Genomic DNA, 22,979 nt, shown 5'->3' on the forward strand with positions numbered 1-22,979 from the left:
GCACAATTCATCAAAGGGGGTACAGGCACTGATCTCTACTGCTTGGATACCAAGGGAATGCAATGTTTTACAATGTCTGCTCACCATACAACAAACGAATACAACTGTATTTTACCGGCCACTGGACCGCAGTAGTTCTAGCGTTTTACTGATGAGGAGATTGACCTGTTAAACTCATCCTAAATACATATTGTGCGTTTCTGGGAACCCGTGTTTTCGCCCCCTTCTACCCTCTTGTACTCCCAATTATATCTGGTTATTTACGGGCATAGAAGTGTACCTGGAACGCACTATTATAGGCATGTTTTCCCTTCTCACCTGATTCAAATCAAATGGTTATTAGCCGATTTCTGCAGAGCTTGATGTCATGGTATTGAGTTGAGATGAACTATAAAATATGTAAACAAATCAAGGATGCAGGGCTGGCGCTCGGCATAGGCGAGCTAGGCGATCGCCTAGGGCATGGTTTCTCAACGGGGGCGGTACCGCCCCCTGGGGGGCGTTGGCACAACCTAGGGGGGCGCTGGGAACGTGATTCCATTTTTGGGGGGAGATTTAAAAAAAAAATGTTTAGCCTATTTTCATTTATTGTTTTCTAACCCCTCTACCGTCTCAGCTACTTTTTACTGTCTATGCGCAGTGGAACAGTGATAATACAGCGCGGTTCGGTCCTGCACACGCCGGGACTCCCGTTACATCAGCTATAGTAACGCTGATAAACATAACCCAAGTTTGCGGGTGAACAGGTCAATAACCAACACAATCAAACATGGCCGATAGCAAGAAAAAAATATCACATTTTGTTTCATAGCCCGTTTTCCTTCTTCCTCTTTTTCAGTTCCAGCTGCTCTGAGCGTAGTCTCCATAAAAAGGCTGTTGCATTTCAAATACAAAATATATAGGCCTTATTAGGCCTTTGCTTGCAATCTGTTTTCGTGGAGTCCGCGTTGCCCGGGCCGTGGTGGCCGTGGTTCCCGGGCCATTCATTCATTTGTTCACGGGGCATGGCGGGAGTCGCGGGAGACGTGGGAGTGGTCGCAGTGCCCAAGGTCACGGTGCCCAGGCCGCAGGGTGCCGCGGCCTGGGCACGACGGGAGACGTGGCGGTCGGGAGTCGCGGGAGTGGCCGCACCGCGGTCACGGTGAATGAATGTTCAATCCAACCATTTCTTCCTCAACACTTCATTCTTGGTCTCTCTCTCTCTCTCTCTCTCTCTCTCTCTCTCTCTCTCTCTCTCTCTCTCTCTCTCTCTCTCTCTCTCTCTCTCTCTCTCTCTCTCTCTCTCTCTCTCTCTCTGTTGAATTGCATGTCATGAAGATTCATTAATATTTTTATATTTTTTGCACCAAAACCGACTCAGAAGTGAGTGTGAGTGGAGTTGTTAGTTTATTTTTATTTTAATTTTTTTCACACACACACACACACACACACACACACACACACACACACACACACACACACACACACACACACACACACACACACACACACACAACCAGATAATATAAATGTATAAACCCCACAAGAGGGAAATTCAGTTGTTCCAGCAGTTCAAGAGTCAAAAGAGCAAAAGAAAGATAAAGTGAGGAATAGACCCTTTGACAGCCAACGTCATCAAATAGTTGCGTGCGCATGCCGGCAACAGAAGTGGTGTTGTTTCCCAGTCGTTCTGACTCACACACGAGGTAGCAACTGACTAGCAAGAGTTTAAAAGTGGATCAAAAAAAGTTTCCAGCATCAAAATGTCTGGTTGTTGCGTATATGGTTGTCAGAATCGATATTCCACCGGCGGACTAAAGTTGTATAGGATTCCGACAGCATCACAACCATTTAAGAGCAACCGGCGGCGTCTGTGGCTGCAGGCGATTAAACGTGTTGACTGGAATGAGGACATAATACAAAATTCTGATTTCACCACATAAAACTCAGAGTCTTTGTCATGGTATTTGACGTTCTGTACATGACCACAGACAACGTATTCATAAGCATCATCCAGTGACTTATAGGCTCGTAATTTCTGTGGTGTACAAGCTCGGTTTCTCTATTAAATACGTAAGGGATAATGTATAGAACGCCGGTCATTATCGAGAAAATAAGCCCCGACAGGGCGAACAGGACACCGACGCGCAGCGGAGGTGTCCTGTTCGCCATGAAGGGGCTTATAAAAATAATTCACCGCCGGAAGTTGTGAAGTGCCCATGCAAGTGAACGGAATGTTGAAAAGACCTGTGTAATAAGTATATATATATCTGGCCACTGTATATTCGGCCACTTGCTGACGTCTTCAACCCACTCATTAATAGTACACGGATCTGGAAGTCGGACACCATTGTCAAAGTCAACTTGTTGAAGTAAAATTCGCGATCTTGTGTTGATAATTCCCTCGCATAGCTTGACAAGCTGTTGATCTCTGCCATACTTCTGTTGCCGGACTGCGCGCGCATGCGTTCTACGTCATCATTGTGTACAAACAGTAAAAGGGTCTATACAAAATATGAAATGCTAAATAGATTAAAGAATTAAGTAAGGAATAATCACCGAGAGGCCGGGCAATAAACAGTTTGATATGCCCGGCTCGTGGACGGCTTATTTTAATTTTTTTAATTTTTTTTTTTTAGGTCAGGGGGGCTCAAAAAAGGTTGAGAACCACTGGTCTAAACTAGCCTGGCTAAGTACTTCCGCTCAGTTTGAATTTCCCTTCAGTACTAGGTCTGGACTAGCCTGGCTCCGCCCGCCTAAGTACTTCCGCTCAATTTGAATTTCCCTTCAGTACTAGGTCTGGACCTGCTGTATGTAATTTGGTTTTCTGGGGCCGCCACAGCGGCGCCCAATCAGCGAACAGAGGGCGTGTCTGAGAACAATGACAATGGCGTGTTGTCAACGATTAGACCAGGCCCCCAGGGCCAGGATAGGCGCATACTTCCGCAATCCACCAGTGCTCAGTGGCCAAGCCTGGTATTGCAGCTGTTTAAGCTGGCTGTGGACGGGGGTCCGTCATTTCATGTGGCCCAGAAGTAGATATCGCCGTCCACTCCAATACAAGTGGGGAACAGGATTGTGTCTCCGCAAAAAATGTCTGGATATCAATCAAAGGCTCATAATTATATTTCTACCCTGTTCTACATTTTTTTTAGTTTTTTCTTTTAAAACGCCTCCTCAAGCGTTTTATTAGCAGTTTATGTTGGGTGGGCAGCTGAAAGGAGTCGTACTGAAACAAACGGCTCCTTGCTATGGACCTATTTTGAAGTGCACGGCTTCCGAATTAAAATTAAATTCCGAATTAACTTCCATTAACTCCATTAACTTCCAAAGTCTGAGATTTGTCCTTTTACTTAACATGAATGGCGTTGAACACGGATATATAACACACATATCATTGAAATAGCTGTAACAGGCACGGACGTATTGATTACCTGAATGATTATGGGAGACCTACGTAATTTTCATAATATTGTTAATTGTCTGATATTAACATTTCAGTTGCGTTGGTAGGTATTTCATTTTCATTTGCTTGTTTAGCTATGTATGACAGGGTTATGGTTAGCTATGTATGACAGTTGACAATGTTGGTGTATTACAATTCATTATTTGGGTAGGCTACTCCAACTTCGTTGCTGGTCGATATGTAAACATTTACTTTTATATAAATTATTGATTGCATTTTTCGTAAATAGTTAGTTCGAAGGAATCTGTTTCTTAAGCAATAACATTGAACTGAATTTTTTAGGCCTACATACGTTTACTATGTTACTATGGTATTATATGGAGCAATCTTACATATTTATGAAGTTTCCAGATCAATAAAGTTCTATCTCTTTTTATTTGAACTGCCTGTATGTCCTCTTGATTATAATATTACAGTGTGTACCTTGGTTATCAGCTATCATAGAATGGTGTCCAAATGGCTGCATGTGTAAGAAATAGGATTTGAACCAAGTGTTACAATAAAAAAAGCTAGATATAGAGTGGGTGACTTTATCAGTATACTCAATCGAGATGGCCACAATAATAACCGCTCTTAGATGGGTTGTAGATACTAAGTTTTATAACAGATAATTCAATACGTGAAGATTTGGTGATAGAGGTAAAGCATCTTCTTTTAAATATTATAAGCCTTGGTTTAGTTATTCAGTTCTGTTGGATTCTAGCCCACCATGGAATATATGGCAATGAAATTGCTGATAAATTAGCTAAAAGATACTAACCTAATTAGAAGAATTTAACCTTAAGTATATATATTTTTTATTTTTATTTTTTAATTCTTTTGTTAGTTTGTTTTATTTTGTTTATTTTGTTTCGTTAGTTTGGTTTTTTCTTTGAATTTATTTTTATGATTTAAAGTATCATTTGCCAACGTCCTTGTCACAAACTCCTGTTTAGCAGTCCAGTAGGTGGCGGTATATGGGGAAAAACTATGATCCGCCACTAAACTAGAAGAAGAAGAAGATCTCTGCATCCGGTACGTCACGGACTAGGTCACGTGTCTTGGCCCCATAACGCGGAAGCAAATCGCTCCTGTATGTTGCCCTGCGCCACTGAGCAGTTTGTATAGGAATGAATGGGCGGCCATTTTCTTTCGTCTGTGGTCCATCCTTTATTATGTCCATGGATTAGACCCAGCTTCGAAAGTTGACTGCATACATCATCTCTGGCCTTACTATAAAATATTGATTTACAATGTGCAATTTTTCCCTGATAAATTAAATTCGACGAACAAAACCTGCATCTGTCGTTGACGGACATTTTTGTGCAGACGCGCAAGGTGTTTTGGTTTGTGTACAACCTGCGCGTGATTCCCGGCGCATGACATACGTCACAACCAAACGTTAGCGATTGGTTATGGCAGATCCAGAGTGGCACTGGGCAGATCCAATCATTTTAAACTTCAACAGACACCCGCCTTCAAGTGAGTTAACGTTTGTCAATTGATTAGGTCCAGACTCTCTGTACAAATGAAATTAAATGAAGTGAAGTACGAGAGTCTGGTAGAACCAGGCTAGGTCTGGACCTGCTGTATGTAATTTGGTTTTCTGGGGCCGCCACAGCGGCGCCCAATCAGCGAACAGAGGGCGTGTCTGAGAACAATGACGATAAAGTCGTGCGCCAGTTTGAGTTGTTGTTGTAGGTCGGTAGTCAGAAGGCAATGGAGAACGATGTGAGCGAAGCTATTCGGTCTGTTGTGGCAACGCTGCCGAATATTGAGAAGTTAAAGCCGGAGCAAGAACAAGCTTTGTTGAGTTTTGTTGGTGGCCATGATGTGGTGGCGCTTCTCCCCACGGGGTTCAGGAAAAGTTTGATTTTCCAGCTGGCTCCGTTATTGGTGAATGAGTTGGGTAAGGCGAATGCTGCCGATGCTAAGCCGATAGTTATTGTAGTCTCCCCTCTCGTTGCACTAATGGAGGACCAAGTGAAGGAGGCAGAACAGTTGGGAGTTCGTGCTGGGCAGCTTGGCGTGCATGATGACCGTGACATTTTGGATGGAAGCTTGAGTCTGGTGTTCGGCAGCCCCGAGTCCTGGCTGCTGAACAACAAATGGCGACGAATGCTAGCCTCAACCATATACCAGGACAACCTCATTGGTATCGTCGTAGATGAGGTCCACGTTACGTACAAATGGTAAGCAAGCACTAAATATGGTTAAACAACATAAATAGGGCTGTGTTGCATACTTCAATGCTTAGGTTAAACAACGTGAGTAGTTCTGTTCTTCCATACTCGATAGCTTAGGCTAATGTTGTACTCCATTTTGTTTCACTCAGGGGCGAGGCTTCCAAAGGCGAGTCGGCATTCCGAGAGAGTTTTGCCAAGCTCGGAGAGCTAAGATCTATAGCCAAGGAGGGTGAGTTGAATGCACTGCCCTTTGTTGCTCCTACCTTACATGTTGTGAAATATCTCATTTGAATGCTATAGTATCGTCAATATTCTGTGTATGGATAATATCTGTTGCAAGGATTAGTTACTGTAATGAAACAGAATTGTGTGATTAAGTGCATTCATGTTCATAGTGCTGTTCATTAAGTCCTCCCTGCAATAGTATATTTGTTGCGTGTGGCCATAACTCATTCAATCACTGTGCTGTGCCTAAACCCCCATGTCTTTGCTTTCCCATCAGGCTGACACACCTGCAGCAAATTTGAGATCCCCACGCCCAATTACCAGCCTGCTGCATAAAGCCAGCAAGTCAGTTGCTTGAGGAGAACAGACCCGGCAACACCTTTGTCCCACAGTGCGAGTTGTTAAATAGCCTTTTCTTTCTGTAATCTTTGATCTAGGCCTGGGGATGGCCGGCGGTCCTACTTTTCCGTTTAGTTCTTAGTTTATGATTTGGTTTGGTCAGGCAGGGAGGGGGGCCAGCCTCGACGTCCCTATAGGGGGTGGCCTGGTCCCCCCTCCATTTTGCTGAGTTTGTCCGGCATCCTCAGGTCCCTTTTGGTTTACAGTCTTCTTTATTTGTTAAAGTATTCATACTGCATTTCAGCTATGGTTTCATTTGGTTAATAAAACCTGTTAAAACATCTTATTTCATGGTGTCCTTCCTTTATGTTGGGGTCTCCAATTCGAGCCACTGGGTATCTTATTCAGTTATGTGGAGGCCGTAACAATATTAAACAAACACTTGACAACTTGTTGGGTATGTTATAAAATGGGGCATGTGTTTATCTTGTCATATTTCTACTCTCCCAGGTACACCTGTTTTGGCACTGACTGCCTCCGCTGACATCAAGTCAAGAAGCAGAGTCATCAGACTACTCCATATGGACAATGCTGTTCAAATCATCGCTAGTCCCAACAAGACAAACATCCGTCTTGGCTTGTGCAAGGTGCCCACTCATTAACTGACCCAGATCTCTATTTCAGTAACTACTTCGACAATGTTGATGATGATGTTGAAGATACACTCACGAGCCGTGTCAGTAGCTCTGAGTCTGAACAGTGAATTCTGTGATGCTTGTGATGTACAGAACACTTCAAACCCCTTTGTGTACTTGTGCAGGAACATGATTGGTGTCAGTTGTATATTGTTTTGTATGTGTTTGGTTGTTATTTGTGCAATTCTACAAAACTAAATAAAAGTGTACAAAACACATACTTGTAAGACCCTAATTAAGTTATAAAAGAAACGAGACGTACTATGAAAAAGTGTTTTTTTTACTGATTCAACCAAAAAGTACTTGCATAACAATATGAACTATTTACACATTCATACAAATAGGCCTTCTATAAAAGCTTCAAATGAAATAGTCTGGCAGGACAAGGCTAGGACCATTACAGACCTGGGCCCTGTACCACGAAGCTCGCTTAGAGGGTTAGCGAGGTATGTTGAGCTCCAAGCCTGGGTTAGTTGTACCACGAAAGTCGATCTCTTTTAGCGTCGCTGTATCACCATGGTGACTTATGCTCGCAAACAAACCTGGTCAGGAGCAGTTTTTCGGCTTAGTCTAGCCGGAGATCGGCTACTTAAATCGGCGTGCGCAGCTTCCTAGACCCTCCTCTGACAATGGCGTCACCATTTATGGGTGTTCCCGTGGACCTCTGCGCACTTCTCGTACAGGCGTCTCTCCGGAGACAGAGGGTTTTACGGGACAGAACCGATTCCCTGGCATTGTCTGACGATATTCAGATTTCAGACTTTATTGTCATTGTGCAAACAACGAAATTGGGGTTCTTCATGAGAGATACAGATTCTCATAAGAGGGTGTTCGTTATTCGATCGTCCTTTTGGACCTTATGTAGACAATGCTTACTGTTGCGCATTTTGTCTCCGTGACAGAGTGCTAGAGTGGAGGTAGCGCGTCAGTCTTGAATATCTGCGCGGGGGGTTCGACTCCCAAGTGACGCGAATTTATGTGAAGCTTAAAAAGTCCCAATTATCATGCATATGGAATGCTTATTCACTAAAGCTTATGGAATTATATTTTTGTGCTTATTTCGAACTTGAACCCATATTTTAAAGGCCGTGCTGGCACCACATCTATGGGGGTAAAATGCATGATGATAGACCGGCGAATTTGAACCCCGGTCGCTGGCGTTCGGGTCTTATACTAATCCACTACGCTACAGCCGCTACCTCTCGGCGGTTGAAAACATGCGATACATTTCTTACATAGGGTGTATTTAAAGTGAATTCCCTAAATGATAGAATAAGGCAGGATGGACGTTGCTTATGCATTTTTAAATCATCATCATTCTATTTGGATTAATGGCGAACAATTCTGCATTTGGCATAGTTATTTTACAGACAATATGCAGAATATTTTCACTTATACGCATATAGACTGCTTGATCTATCGTAAAGGTGAGAAAAATGACGCAAAAAACGCCCCTTTCACGTGAACGCGCACTGAACCAAAAGCGGAAAACCTGGTTCAACTAATTGAATCTAAAGTGAGCTTCGTGGTACCATTTAACTCTGATTGCGAGTTGCGGCTCTGTCGAGCCAGGTTTTCCCAAGAAAGCCTGGGTATGTTCAGCGAGCTTCGTGGTATAGGGCACAGGTAGGTAATTTAAAGAACAACAGTCCTCCAGTCTTTCAGCCTGCAACGCATCCATGTTCCTTAATACCTGAAGCACCATTAAAATTTTGTTTTTTAGATCTGCTGCATGGTGGATGCCACTGGGCCGGGATAGCTGCAGCTCTCCGTCTGTTGTATCCATCAGGGTTTTTAATAAACCAACAGACCTGCTGACCCTGTCAGCTGTTTTCTCTGCAAGGTTGGTGCCTTTATTCCTCAAAAAAGATTTCAGGAAGTTGTTGAGGTGCTCGAGGTGCAGATCAAGAGGAACATTTTTCCCTTTCCCGCCGCTACTATTCCAGAATCGGTTCCAGGTTACATCATGTTTAACCCTAGGGGACATTGTTGCATTGATTTGTACAGTCAAGAGGAAAGTGCTGTAGGCATAATTAGTGTGCCCGTAAGCCTTGTAAATCAGTAGTGCCACCTTGTACAGCCTTATCAAGCGCTCCCCATCTCCCTCTTTCACTGCATCCAACATATCGAATAGCAGAAATCCAAAGCTAAGCCTGGCCTCAGTATGCTGTTTTTTGTGGTCAATCAGACCAGAGGAAGCCGGCTCAACAACTGGCATAGATGCCACCACAAAACTGTGGACTTTCTCTTCGTGGGTCTCTCTGGCTTTTCGATAAATGAAAACTTTCTTGCAACCTGGCTCACGACAAGGGAGCTTCTCCTTCTCAGTGCGTTGGGCTGTTGCCGCTTCAGTAACGCCAGCTGTCAGGTCAGCAATGTCTGTAGACATTAAAAACTTGTCAACGACCTCTGCCACAGAGTCATGGAGCCAGGTCCTCTTCTGTTCTGCAGAGCCTTGCTGGATGTGGTCTGGTACTAAGCCGTCTGGAGTAGCTGTGAGAAAACAAAAAAGAAATATATATATAAAAATTCATACATTGTACCTTATGCCAAGAAAAGGTAATGTTTGATTCCTTGATTTTAATCCTTTCAACACAATGTAGCAGATACAGACCTGTGACATCATCCAAATGAAAATGTTCCATTGCTGCCGCAAGGAAAAGTGCTGTCGTGTCAATCTGCACAAACTGTTTGTAAGCGTTGTACGCAGCATGTGGGCCTTTCTTCGCATTGCTGCACCTGTAAATCACATAGCAGTTATTTAAATGGCTGCATAAAACATCTGCTTGTGAAATTATATTCATAGTTCATAAATTCATGATGGTGTGTGTTTGTTAGTAGTACCAATCAGTGTTGGGCAAGTTACTTCAAAAGAGTAATGCATTATTTATTACTTGTTACTGTCATTTCAAAGTAATTAGTTACATTGCAATATTACTGTCTTTGAATTGTACGGCATTACACTACTTTTACCAAAATAACAGGAAATATGGATTTGTTGTTCTCAATAGATCTTCCTGTGTTCAATGCAGCTCATTGCACAGCAGGAGGTGATGTGGTATGGCATAATGACTGAGCTAGGCTTAAGGCTAACAAAAGTACAATATAATGGTCGCAGTTATGGCTCATGGTACAATACATTTCATAATAGAAATACTGTAACTTTAGGTATTCATATAAATCAATAGAGCTAGAGCCTACTAGGGAAGATGGAAAAAACAACAACACATTGAGCCCCCTTTTCTACTACAACCAGGTTGTAGTCTTTTCGCTCTGTTCTAGCCCTACTGTTGATATGGAGAACCAAGCTAAAAGACTACAACCAGCCTCCCTGGACTCTGCTGCTGCCGTGATCTTCTCCTCTAGCAGTAAGATTTTTTTCTCCTCTGTGATTCTCGCAGTGTTGGCGAATTTGTATAAAAACACACAAGTTAATTTCGGGTTTAAAACGTATTTCTGGGTTAGTCGGGTTAGGTTTAGCCAAGTAAAATATTACCTTTTTTTGTTGGGAGTAACGCGTTACTTTTGTAACGCGTTACTCCCAACACTGGTACCAATGACCCACTTTTCCCTTAAATCCCAAATGGAAAGCAGCCGAATTCATGGTGGCTGTGCTTTCTTGGTAACATGCACACAGTTCATAAGTCCACGCCAACTTCATGGTTGGCGAAGATACTCTTTAGGGGAAGAAATGTAGAGAGAAAAGAATTATACAATAAGATACATACACAGTAATGAATGTCAATCTAACATTAATCTGAAAACACATGGTTTCTGATGTTTAGTGATTGATTACCTCAAGAGATTCATGTTGGCGTGGAGTGTGCCATGGTCTTTGGCAGATTCTTCACTAAAGAAGATCTGATGATATATCTGTAATGCATATCAAAAACATCATGTTTGAACCAGTCCTTAGAAAACATCATTACTTCTCTATGCCTTGGAAGGCAGTGTATTGTAATCATAAAAAAATCAACATTATGTGCTTTTTGTAAATATAAATTGTGTATCAGGGTGCATGTAGTTAATGATTACAATACCGACCTCAAAGAGATTTCGAATTGCGTGCCAGTCTTCATATTTGACACAGAGGCCTTCCAGGCGGTCCTCCTCCGTCTCCCCATCAGCAAACGCCAACTGGATATTCCGGGAATTGGCCTCTGTCAGTCTGTCACCCCCGATCAAAATCTTTTCAAGCCCATCAGGACATCTTGGCACATACCTAGAGAGGACTTACAGTTAGAATATCAATTTAAACACAATCGGTCCATTTCTCTTACATGGGTTTAGACTATTCCCAGACTTGATTTCCCCTAGCGCTTTCAGCCAATGGTCTAATTCATGTATGGGAAACTGTCCCAGGGTACACAAAGTAATGATTGATCTTGCATGATATTTACTCCTTTTGAAGGTGCTGGAGCACATCCACCAGGTCGGCAGTTTGTGTTTCGTCCTTGAATAGAAGTCCAAGTGGATACTACAAAAGTGTAATATTACAATTATGTGTCAGTGTGTGAAACACTTAAAGCATGAATAAGTGCATTACATCTGCAACTTGCACTGTGAATTTACAAATGTATTTGTTTCATTTGATATTTAAAAGGACATGAAACTTACATGAGTGGATGGCTGGGCCATTTCTTCAGAGAACTGGTGGGGGATATGTTGAACAACCACACTGGAGAGGGTCTTGAATGATTCCAAATAAGCTGTCAGGATTCGGCTCCCCAAAACAACGAATTCCCGACGCATACTGGTTTGTGTGTCTGGTCCAGGAAGTGAATTCCCGAGATCATCGTCAATCAAAGAATTTGTCGGTTTCAACTTGTCAAGGTGTAGTGAGTTGATTCTGTTGATGACACACATGTGGTGGATCCAGTGAATTGACTTGTTGGTCTGGCTGGTGGACTGATGATGCGTCTGAACGTAAAAGTCCAGGTTGTCGAATATGATGGAATATGTTTGAGGTGCAGGTGAGGTTGGAAGTGCTGAGGCAGACAATGGAGCAACACCCAAATCGGCCATGTCCAAGTCTGACAATGTACTGAATGTAAAGTCATCAGCGGCGTCCACCTCCTTGCTTGGTTGAACAGTGGTCTCTGTGGTAGTGAAGAAATAAATAAAATGTATTTATTTCCAGCCCAGGGCACACATGCCCGGGCTGGCCTGGCGCCCAGAGGGCCCCCACTCTCCACGGCCTCCAGTACAAGACCGAGGCACAGACACCTCCCCAGGTAGGCCTCATAAGCCTGCTGTCTATTAAAGGTCACTGAGGGTCACACAGACACACACAGAGCACCAAACACTGCCCTTTGTATTGTATTAAGTCACTGACAGGCCCAGAGGCACAGACACCTCCCAGGTAGGCCTCATAAGCCTGCTCTCTGTTAAAGGTCACTGAGGGTCACACAGACACACACAGAGCTCCCAGCACTGCCCTGTGTATTGTATTAAGTCACAGCAAGGCCCAATGGCTCACACTTCTCTCCCTTTAGGCCCCAAAAGCCTGCCTGCTATTAAAGGTCACTGAGGGTCCCACAGACACACACAGAGCTCCCAGCACTGCCCAGCACTAACACTAACCCTAACCCTAGCCCACAGACACACACAGAGCTCCCAGCACTGCCCAGCACTAACCCTCACCCTAACCCTAGCCCACAGACACACACAGAGCTCCCAGCACTGCCCAGCACTAACCCTCACCCTAACCCTAACCCCCAGCACTGCCCTAACCCCCAGCACTGCCCACACCTGAGCTTCATGAGGCTGACTTTCACAGGTAGCAATTGCTTACGGCCATACCACCCTGAACACGCCCGATCTCGTCAGATCTCGGAAGCTAAGCAGGGTCGGGCCTGGTTAGTACTTGAATGGGAGACCTCCTCAGAAGCCCAGGTTGCTGTAAGTAGTGGCGGGTGTCACCAAAAGAAAAAAAAAAGCACGCCCAATCTTGTCCGATCTCGGAAGCTAAGCAGTGTCGGGCCTGGTTAGTACTTGGATGTGAGACCGCCTGGGAATATCAGGTGCTGCAAGCATTTTGGCTCTGCCTCCTAGTGGGCCCCTGCTGCCCGCAGCACTCAGCACAATTCAGCCTGTTCAAGTGCAGGCTGCAGTGGTGCTCTCCATGGTCCTGAAGTCACACAGACACCGGTGACTCCCACAGTCTGCCTTATATATATATATATTCACCTGTCATCGTATGACTAAATGTTAACTTGGTGTATTATTGCCATGCCATGTAAACCGAAGTCCGGAGGCTTTAGCTTGATAGCATTATCAATCGCTAGCATGCTCGCTAATAATAGTTAACTGGTAAGTCCTAATGTAATATATTATCCGTTCAGATACCATCATATGAGTCTGTGTGGCATGCTAGCAAGCTTCGCAATCAAAACTTATTTTATTTATCTGTGTATATAAAAGTATTACTGGCGTTTTTAATAGCTGAATAGTCAGGGGCACAGGAGAGACGTTCCCTCCAGGGCCGATGTTCTCTCGGGGTAACACCCTTAACTTTGACAGGCAGCGGGTCTGCTTATAGGTCGGAATGAATCGGACACGATTATTGACGGGCTGGGTACTTTATTCGTAGTTCCAGTGACTTAACAGTACACACAACCAGACTCGTTCGTTCACTAAACTGACATGCGCAATCGCTCGCTCTCCTTGCTTGTCCGCTCACTCGCTGAAGTCAACACACGCTGCCATTCTCACGCACACACATACGAGAGCGTAGTGTGTACTGAATGCATCGTGATGATGATACACTTCTTATATTGACACGACACCGGCTTCCTCTATCTTCTTCGCCACCTTTTTTTAATAAATCGCCGTTTCTCGTTTTCCGACGGCGACAACCATAGATATATATATTAACTAGATGCCTAATACTGTGGCGTCTAGAACGTTACCATAGCCGGTCATCTTACCACAGTCAGCTGCTCACTCATAGCATTGTGTTGGTAGTGGTACATTTACTTTTTAAATAACAATAACTTGCTCAATTTTCAACTGATTTACAAACGGTTTGGTTTATTACAAACGTTATTAACGTGGTTATGATATTGTACATATTTTAGAACATTATTCTGTTTTTCATTATTCTATCAAAAGTAGGCAGTGTCATAACTACGTCTCTGATGTTTATAATGAACCAAACCGGTTGAAAATCTGTGGAAAATTGAGCAAGTTGTTATTTAAAAAGTACATACACTGGAAAAAGTCTTCTGTTGAACCAAGTAAAAAAAATATGGGTAATGGTTCACATCTATATTACATAACTTGAGCCAATGACAAATATATAGCTTGCCTCAAACAATATTTCCTATGTTCATAAAAACACAATAATACAACTTGGCACCAAGTATAATTCTATTCTTTGAATGAAGTTAATACATTTAAATCGTATGTTAAATCCTAAACAAAAAAATATTGATTCACTCCAACAATTGGTTCTCATTTAAGAAATATCTATCAGAAATAATTTGGTTTATCCAATCAAAAAGATTACAATTTAATCAAACAATTGTTTCTCATTATTGTATACATCATCATCATCATTTTTTCCCGCTCGGCTCTCGCCGCTTCATGGCCTTGAGGCGCTTCTGTCTGGATTCGACATCACATCGCGACATCAGTCAGGGTTAGGTGCTTTGCCAAAGACACCTCGATACACTGCTTGGTGAAGCCGGGGATTGAACCAACAACCTTCAGATTACCAGCCAACCCGCTCTACCACCTGAGCTACTGCCGCCAGTGGGTCATCGTAACTCTGGTCAAGGGTAGTCCTTTCACCTCAAAAAGTCGCCAAAAGTCACCAATAGCAGCTGAAAAAGAAGCTACATTTGTCGCTTGTCGCTGTTTTGAAAAAAAGTCGCCAAAGGGGTCTGAAAAGTAGCTAAATATAGCGACAAAATCGCTAAGTTGGCAACACTGCGGTTTGGTCCAGTAGTCGTAAGCGTCTTTGTATTTAATGCGCATGCGCAGGCTTGTACGTAACCTTGACATTTTACATTTGTCAAAATAGATATTTCTTAATTGAACTCCTAACTAAAAATATCTATATTTCACAGTATTTTGAAGTAAAAAAAAGTTATTTTAAAAATAAAACAAAAAATGTTTATTTGAATTGAATTACAAAATAATAATCAGATGAAGTGCGGCATAAATCCCTTTTTCCAGTGTACCTACCACTACCTACACAATGTTATGGGTGAGCAGCTTACGCTGGGAAGATGGCCGCCAGTGGTGACGTTCAACTCCATTGGCCAGCAGCGTGGACGAGGCATCTATTTAATATTTATATATATGGCGACAACATCATGACTATCTCCTTATGCTTCCGGCTCTCAGATATTTTGAAATATTTTTTAATAGCCTGAATAACACAATTATTTGTCTTATATATATTTGTATTGTTAGTTTATGCATTGTTATTTATTTTTCTTTGTTTCCATCTTTTTCTGGGTTGCAGTAACTTACAAGAGGTCCCCACTTGGACTTGGAGGATTCACTGCAAGCAATATACAAGTAATTTAATATAGCACCACCACCTCTCTCTCTAGCTAAGATGGCTTCTTATTGGGCCAAAAGACGTAGGGTCATCAGAACTGTAAGGGACATAGAGAAAGATATCCTTAAGGAATACGAGGAAACTCTGCATAATGAAAGTGCACCAGTGTGAATGGGGAACCACCCTTCACAATCTCTCAAGTTTGCCAACTCGATACAACACTAGCTTCCCATGTACCTATGGAAAATGAGCATATAGATGGTAGTGTAGATGGCAATGATGAAGTTGAATCAGATTATGTACAAATGGAAAATGATCATACAGATGGTAGTGTAGCTGGAAGTGATGGAGATGAATCTGATTCTCACTCTGACAGTGATGAGCATCAACCTAGTCAGGATCTGCTTATAAGGAGCCTGAGATATTGGGCAACATCCTACTCCATCAGTCTGGTTGCTTTGTCTGCTCTGCTGTCCATCTTAAAGCTATTTCACCCCAGGCTTCCTAAAAATGGAAGAACTCTGCTTGGAACACAATCTCATGTTGCAACCACTCAAATGCAAGGTGGCGAGTACTTTCATTTTGGATTGGTGCAAGGAATACTTTCACGATTGAAATGTCTGAGTTTACCAGTGAACCTCACAACTCTTACTTTACAGTTCAACATAGATGGTCTCCCCCTCTTTAAGAGTTCAAGTCTTCAATTCTGGCCTATACTTGCAATCCTGAAATGTGATTACACTAAGTCCCCATTTATTGTCTGCATATTTTGTGGTTTAAGCAAGCCAAAGTGTGTTGTTGAGTATCTGAAGCAATTTGTTAGGGACCTTAAAAATGTACTGGCTAATGGCATTATTCATAAGGGTAAGCTATTGAATGTAGAGGTTTCCTCATTTGTGTGTGATGCTCCCGCCAGAGCCTATGTTAAGAATGTTAAGTCACATAATAGGTATTCAGGATGCGACAAGTGTGATCAAGAGGGTGTGTGGAAGAACAAAATGACGTATCCTGAAACAGATGTCAGGCTGAGGACTGACTCGAGTTATTATGATATGATTGATGAGGAACATCACTTGAAACAGACACTCAGTCCTTTAACAGGGATTGTAAAGATGGTTTCTTCATTCCCAATAGATTATATGCATCTCTGTTGTCTTGGGTTGATGAGAAAACTGTTGAATATGTGGTCAAAGGGCAAGCTAGCCACTAGGCTTCCTTCACAAACTGTTAACAGTATATCAAGCAAACTGCTGGTGTTACATTCCCACACCCCTGTTGAATTCAATCGTAAGCCAAGAGGTTTGAATGAGCTTGATCGTTGGAAAGCTACTGAGCTCCGATCCTTTATGTTATACTGGGGTCCTGTAGTTCTGAAGGGTTGCCTTCCCAGTGAGTTTTATGACAATTTTATGTTATTTTCTGTGGCCATGTATTTGCATTTGTCACCGGGACTTTCTGACCAAATGGTTGAATTTGCACATAGATTGATGATTTCCTTTGTGAAACACTTTGGACAGCTGTATGGTAGGGATGAGATTGTGTTCACTGTTCATCAGCTTATACATTTAGTTGATGAATACAAACAATTTGGACCTTTAGATCATGTTTCGGGATTCCCTTTTGAGAATTATCTAGGCCAAATTAAGCATCTTTTACGCAAGCCACACAAACCTCTACAGCAGGTTGTCAAAAGGTTGTCAGAAATGCCACATGTTGAGCGTCCATTAGCAACAGATGAACCAGTCTTACAGAACATCCATACTGATGGACCACTTCCTCGACATTTCAATGTTGCTCTACAGTACAGAAAGGTCTCCAGTAGTCGCTTTACCTTGTCTACAAAGCAGGGGGATAATTGTATTGAGGTGGGAGATACAATTGCAGTAGTGCAGAATATAGTCCAAGAAGAAGATGAGGTCTATGTGATATACAGAAAGTTCAGACACCAAGAATCATATTACACTTATCCCTGTGAGTCCTCATGCATAGGTACATATAAGGTTAGAGAGTTGTGTGATGATATCGGCGTTGGTAAACTTGGCTGTATTAAACGTAAATGTGTTCTGTATCCAGAGTCGGAGGGAAATAGCCTCATAGCTATTCCAATAGCTCATATGCAGTAGCATAGCAAGTTTATGACTTCTTACGATTCATGAGTATTTTTTTTTTTAATCATTTATATTCTAATTGAATTTATTGTACACAGAATGGAAAGAGAGGTGGTGCTGTTGGGAAAAATAACCTGCTGAGTACATCACATGTACATTATAAATATAGCTAACTCCTACCCTAGCCCGATGAGCACATCACATGGCAGACACATTACAATATAGTCAACTCTTGCTCTAACCCAACAACACAAACATGATAATATATAGTCAGGTCAAGGCCGGAGCTGAAGGCCCCATCTCCCAGGCAGGCAGATGGTGGACACTCAGACAATGCACCAGTATCATCTCCAGAACGGGAGAGCCACATTAATTTATCACACAGGAGACATTTTGAGAGCTCTTCCCCGTTAGGAGGAACCAAGAGATACCTCTGCCCACACCAGGGGCCTGAGAGCCACATTAAATTATCACACACGAGACATTTCAGGGGGGCACTCCCCGTTTAAATTTATCACACCGGAGACACGAGGAACTCTCCCCCGTTACGAAGCTCTCTCAGGGCCTGGGAGCCAAGACTACGCAAAACACACAGAACCACACACACCTCAAACGCACACACCTCATCGAGAGGAGGATACAGCATAAAAACTGTACCACACAGGGACTCTGCTCCCCTTCTTCTGAAGCAGACCTTCCACGGAGGCGAAGCTCCGGACGAACCATCAGCGCTGATTAGGGACTTAGACATATTCGATTTCTCACGCTTTATGACTCTGTATAACCGTTGCCACTTTACTTAATAATCCAAGGTCCTCGTGCCGACAGACTTTATTACCTCTCCGTCTCATTTTATCTGGTCCAGTAGCTAGACAGACCGTTTTTCCCCACAGTGCTTTGGGCCGTTGTTCTATTTCCAAATGGCGGAACTGCAACAGTTCTTTCCAGCTGGTTCAATGCAAAGGAAGGTACATTGTCCTGGCCCCCAAAAAACATAAATTATTCAAAGGCCCTAAAAGAAAACATGATGCCCCGTAAAGGATGGACCGCGTATGAGAATGTTCGGCTCTTAAATACTTGTGGTAAGTAGTCAGTCACTACATCACTATTGTCTGATGTGAATTATTCCATATCTAAGCCTGTCAATCCCATTTGTGACAGAATGAATGGCATTACTTTTATATCGGTCACAAATGGGACTAGTCAATCAGGTTAATTGAAGTGGCCACCTTGATGTTATTTTGTTCTCCTTTCTGGTATCTAAGGAGAACCATTACTCGTGGGTGTTTGGGTATAGTATAACATATATTGGTAGTTAGTTACCTCATTTGGCAGATGGAAACTAAACAGATATGTATTTGAATTAAAATCGAATTGCCATTTGCAAAACCCTGTTTATATTACGTTGTTTATCATACTTCTTAAAAATGGCACTGTATTTTCTGCCTGTTCTTTTACAGCCTCGTTTGAAAAGGCCAAGCAACATGAAGAAAAGTATGTTACTACTGGATGTCCGACCACAGATTTGGAATCAGAGGTGGAAGCAGATGTACGTCGGAAAAGAAGAACAAGGTACAGTTGAATTCCTCAACCAAATGTGCTGGGTAAATTAGCCTACACCTAGACGCCGCTGCCTTGTGGTGAGTGTCAACCCAGAGATTATAAGGTCAGGGTTCGATCTCCGGACGAGTCATAACAAAGACTTGAAACTGCTTGGCACTCAGCTTTGAGTGTTTGATTGGATATCTGTCCTGTGTTATGTCTATGTGTACTTGTATGTCAATCCGCCTAATTTCACAGAAACGGGCGATGGGCTCCTGACCCGAGAACAGTCTTTCTCAAGGCTTGCTCATTTAATGTAATTATATTTAAAATTCTTTCAATTGCTGGGTATGTTTGATTTATATTTTTCAAGAACAAATACTGTGTATGCGGAGTCAGATGAGGAGCCAGAAACCAGCAGTGTTAAGAGAAAATTTGCCAAGCCACCTGCTATTCACTTTCCAGGTACAGTGGTGACACTGTCAGTTATGATACTACAACTACTTTTGCCATGTATAATTCAACTTATTTGTTAATACAGTGCTGCCAGTATCCAACCAGTACCCCTCTCTACCAACCCCAGATGCAAGCAGTGGTATGTCATTGCTTATTACAATGGCATATGAGCTTTAATTTAGTTCCTCTGGCAATGCATGCAAACATATCAGTCATGTGATATGTGTTGAAAAGTTACAGCTCTATTCCTTTCTTGTGTTCCCTTCTTTTAGCCTCTGGAGGAAACTATTCTGAGGATGTTCAGTCATTTTACCAGCCTAATAATGGTAAGTGAACCACTTCACATAACTAAAAAACTATCAGGTCGGACAGATTTTAAATGTGCTTTGTCTGAGTTATAGCAATCATAGTTTATGTTTTGTGTTCTCTCATTTTAGACTTTTGTGGAAACTTCTTGGCAGAGCTAGAGTCAACAGATCTCTGTAATGATGGTAAGTAGACAAATAGGCTCCATGGCTATGTGATGCCCTCAGCCACTCTTATTGTGTCTAGAGTCTGTTTATTCAGTGTCTCCCTATCTTGCAAGGATATCATTTGTTTGTCCTCTTTTAGACTTTCCTGGCAATCACCATCAACACCCCCAGGGCTATACAGGTGAGTTAACTAACATTTTTTTTATATATATTTTTTTTAACACCAGACATGCCAACCAATGTCAAATGCTGCCATTCGATGGCCAATCAATCGGCATCCTTAGTTGCTATATGGTGCTCATTCATAACAACTTTGATAGTGCTTATTTACCTTATTTTCTTATTGCTGTCTGTATGTGAATGCAAATGTATAACTCGAGCCCCTACCACACTGTGCCATCAGAGCAAGCAAGGAATTAATGGTTACTATCAGTTAGGGGTGCAAACATCAGTGAGTTGCTGAGTGTCATTCTAAACAATTGAAAATGGTCAATCTATCCTTGAAATGTAATGTAAAACCAATTGCTTTTCTTCTAAGACATTGCTGCCAACCAAAACACCAAGATGCTAACGGAGCTACTCATGGAGGTGAAGCAAATGTCACGGGACATTCAGTTCATAAAGACTGAAATTGCCAAATCCTCCATGAGTATTCCTGGAGCGGGATCACAGAGAGAGGAGCCCTTCCCCATTGTTCTGCCACTCGCCAATGAGGAGCAGTTTGATGAGGCTGAAGCTGCACTGAAGGAGGAATTAGACCTTCGAAATATGGTGAACCATTTTTTCATACAAGTATTTTCTTACATTTTGTCAGGAATTGTAGGTTTGGAGGCATTAAAGGGATAGTTTGGATTTTTGGACAAGAGGTCGTATTACATCCTCATCAGCGGTGTCGGGCATCAGCAGTGCCTTTTCCCCCACTGCGTCCCGTGAGCGGAGTTCTGGCCCGGTTTTTGCGCTGCAGAAAGTAGTTTTGCTTCAAAAAATAATATGCATTCAAAAGAGTAATACATTTGCATCACGAATTGTTGGCCGTGAAAAAGTCTGACCTCATCCGGCACTATTTTCCCTCCCTTCATATTACTGGGCGTACCTTTTCATCAGCTGAAGGAGGCAAAAGGAGACCGCTACGACGCTTCTCTCGCTGTCCATTTGACATGGCACATTGTACACTTTAGCAAACTAACCATTTTCTCTCTAATCTGTTAAGATTACCCGCTTGGCATTAGTCGGAGGGACCAATGCCGAAAATATGATCCGGCGAATGCTATCCACTACCATGGCAAACCGTGTAGCATGCATCTTCAACTGGGCGGGAAAGGGACCGAAGAGGGCCTTCAAGGACACGTTAATGCAGGACTGCATGTTTGGTGAGTCTGCAAATCAAAATACTACGGATTTTGGCATTTTTGATGATGGATGTTAAATTTATTTAATATTTAATATTTATTTAATTCATAAGTATTTTAAACTTCTTCTGAAGTCAATAAGAATGGATGCATTTTCCTCACCATGGAGGGAGCCTGATAAATATGGAGGGCCAACTCTGCCATAATTAAAAAATAAATAAATCACTCAATACCTAAATATACCACTTCTGTCTACTCGCTCTGCGTTTCCGGCCTACCAGTGACATAATTTCAAGCATTTCAGTGCCCTTCTCTGAGACACAGAGTAGACATAAACTGTGCCATTGTTTTACTATATGAATATTCTTTTTTTCTTTTTGTTTCAATTTGACCGCAAGTTGACAGAATTGCAGTACAGGGGTGCCCTGCAGAAGTGGCTGCGTTACGCACCGGAGAGGAGTGGCGGGGTACCAAGAAAAGGCAAAGATTAAGGACTATTAAGGACAAATGTTACTGTAATGTTCTAATTACAGGGTTAATTATAGGGTTAATGTTCATAATTCCTTAAGATGTTTGTTTATAATTGCTTTTGAATATTTATTAAATAACTTTTTGAATAATGGTCTGTTTTGTTGTTGTAGTTTTTTTGTTCATAGAGCATTCAATAAAGCAGCTGTTCTCAACCTTGGTTTCTTAAAAAGAATGGAAATAGCCAATCTGATGAGGCATATTGTAAACATACAAAGCAAGGTTGAAAAGTGTTGAAATGGCCCTTTAATAATAACATTGTTTCAATGTATAATGCAATGCATATATATAGTTGAATCAATGTTGTTCAATTCTACATTGTTTCAATGTTGATCATATCATAATTGAATCAAGGTTGATTCATTGTCAGAATTGATTGGAAATTCAACGTTATTTCAATGTTGATCATAGCGAGCACTTTCAATGTATATTTCAATGTCTGACATCAATATTGATCACAACCTTCAGCCTGACCATATCTCAACGTTGATTCAATCAAGTTTTGCTATCTGTGCAGGGACAGATATTTACCATAAGCATTACAATTGTACACCTACAAAGTCAACTATATTCCTGAGGACCCTCTTTTCAAACCTTCTGCTCTATTTACATTATTTCAAATTGCTCAAGCTCATGTAAGTTCGCTTTTTTCTCCACTTCATATTTTTAGACACTGCTGCTGTCACTACCATAACATGTCAACACTGTCACTTTTGTATACAAATATTAGAATATTAGATTATACCATAAATGTTTGCTTTCTAATTAGAGGTCTGAAGTAGCTAGCAACAAAGTGGAAAGAAGTTAGCTAATTTGAACAACTCATGCAGATCATGTTGGTAGTTTTTTGTCACCACCGCCAGGTTTTCTGACATACTCATAGACATACACATTTAAAATATATAAAAAGATAAAGTAGACATTAATAATAATAATATAATACACAGAAGTGATAGCAGCATATCAGTGATAGCAGCGAAGTGATAGCACTTTACCAAAGCAGCGCTTTGCAGGGTCTCCACGGTGCCCAAAAGTGATTTTAATACCTCCAGAGGGTGTGTGAGGAGCCTCGGGGTAATCCGGGAAAAGGGCATCAAAATCGGACTGACCGGAGCTCTCCAGGGTGTGTGTGTGTGTGGCCT

General features: G+C 42.1%; 3 protein-coding genes, 1 long non-coding RNA gene and 1 other non-coding gene across 5 annotated transcripts in view; 4 read left to right on the forward strand and 1 right to left on the reverse strand.

Annotated features, from left to right (window-relative positions):
- The window catches only part of LOC130378378 (zinc finger protein 345-like), a 151,098-nt gene that overhangs the window by 72,065 nt on the left and 56,054 nt on the right, over window positions 1–22,979 (forward strand). The window lies entirely within an intron of this gene.
- On the forward strand, window positions 5,108–6,502 carry LOC130378384 (putative ATP-dependent DNA helicase Q1). The gene is made up of 3 exons (XM_056585164.1): window positions 5,108–5,616; window positions 5,760–5,839; window positions 6,113–6,502. Exons 1-3 carry the CDS (start codon window positions 5,144–5,146, stop codon window positions 6,115–6,117), a joined length of 558 nt encoding a protein of 185 aa, XP_056441139.1. The 5' UTR covers window positions 5,108–5,143; the 3' UTR covers window positions 6,118–6,502.
- On the reverse strand, window positions 10,790–11,975 carry LOC130378382 (uncharacterized). Its single transcript, XM_056585162.1, has 3 exons — window positions 11,487–11,975; window positions 11,270–11,346; window positions 10,790–11,091 (listed from the first exon to the last, which is right to left on the reverse strand). The coding sequence occupies exons 1-3, from the start codon at window positions 11,892–11,894 to the stop codon at window positions 10,848–10,850; spliced, it is 729 nt and encodes a 242-aa protein (XP_056441137.1). The 5' UTR covers window positions 11,895–11,975; the 3' UTR covers window positions 10,790–10,847.
- LOC130378392 (5S ribosomal RNA) lies at window positions 12,658–12,777 on the forward strand. Its single transcript, XR_008894682.1, has one exon. It is a non-coding gene; the product is annotated as a 5S ribosomal RNA (ribosomal RNA).
- Window positions 19,782–21,200, forward strand: LOC130378389 (uncharacterized). Its single transcript, XR_008894680.1, has 3 exons — window positions 19,782–19,978; window positions 20,100–20,141; window positions 20,499–21,200. It is a non-coding gene; the product is annotated as an uncharacterized LOC130378389 (long non-coding RNA).

This window comes from Gadus chalcogrammus, unplaced genomic scaffold (assembly GCF_026213295.1).
Source record: "Gadus chalcogrammus isolate NIFS_2021 unplaced genomic scaffold, NIFS_Gcha_1.0 GACHA074, whole genome shotgun sequence".
NCBI lineage: Eukaryota > Metazoa > Chordata > Actinopteri > Gadiformes > Gadidae > Gadus > Gadus chalcogrammus.

Bases quoted from the DNA above. Each gene is read 5' to 3' on its own strand.
- LOC130378382 (XM_056585162.1), bottom strand. From the start codon at position 11,894: ATGGCCGATTTGGGTGTTGCTCCATTGTCTGCCTCAGCACTTCCAACC. The intron at 11,347-11,486 runs GTAAGTTTCATG...ACACTTTTGTAG, and splicing joins TGGCCCAGCCATCCACTCAT to TATCCACTTGGACTTCTATT. The intron at 11,092-11,269 runs GTAAATATCATG...AGTCCTCTCTAG, and splicing joins CTCCAGCACCTTCAAAAGGA to GTATGTGCCAAGATGTCCTG.
- LOC130378384 (XM_056585164.1), top strand. From the start codon at position 5,144: ATGGAGAACGATGTGAGCGAAGCTATTCGGTCTGTTGTGGCAACGCTG. The intron at 5,617-5,759 runs GTAAGCAAGCAC...TGTTTCACTCAG, and splicing joins GTCCACGTTACGTACAAATG to GGGCGAGGCTTCCAAAGGCG.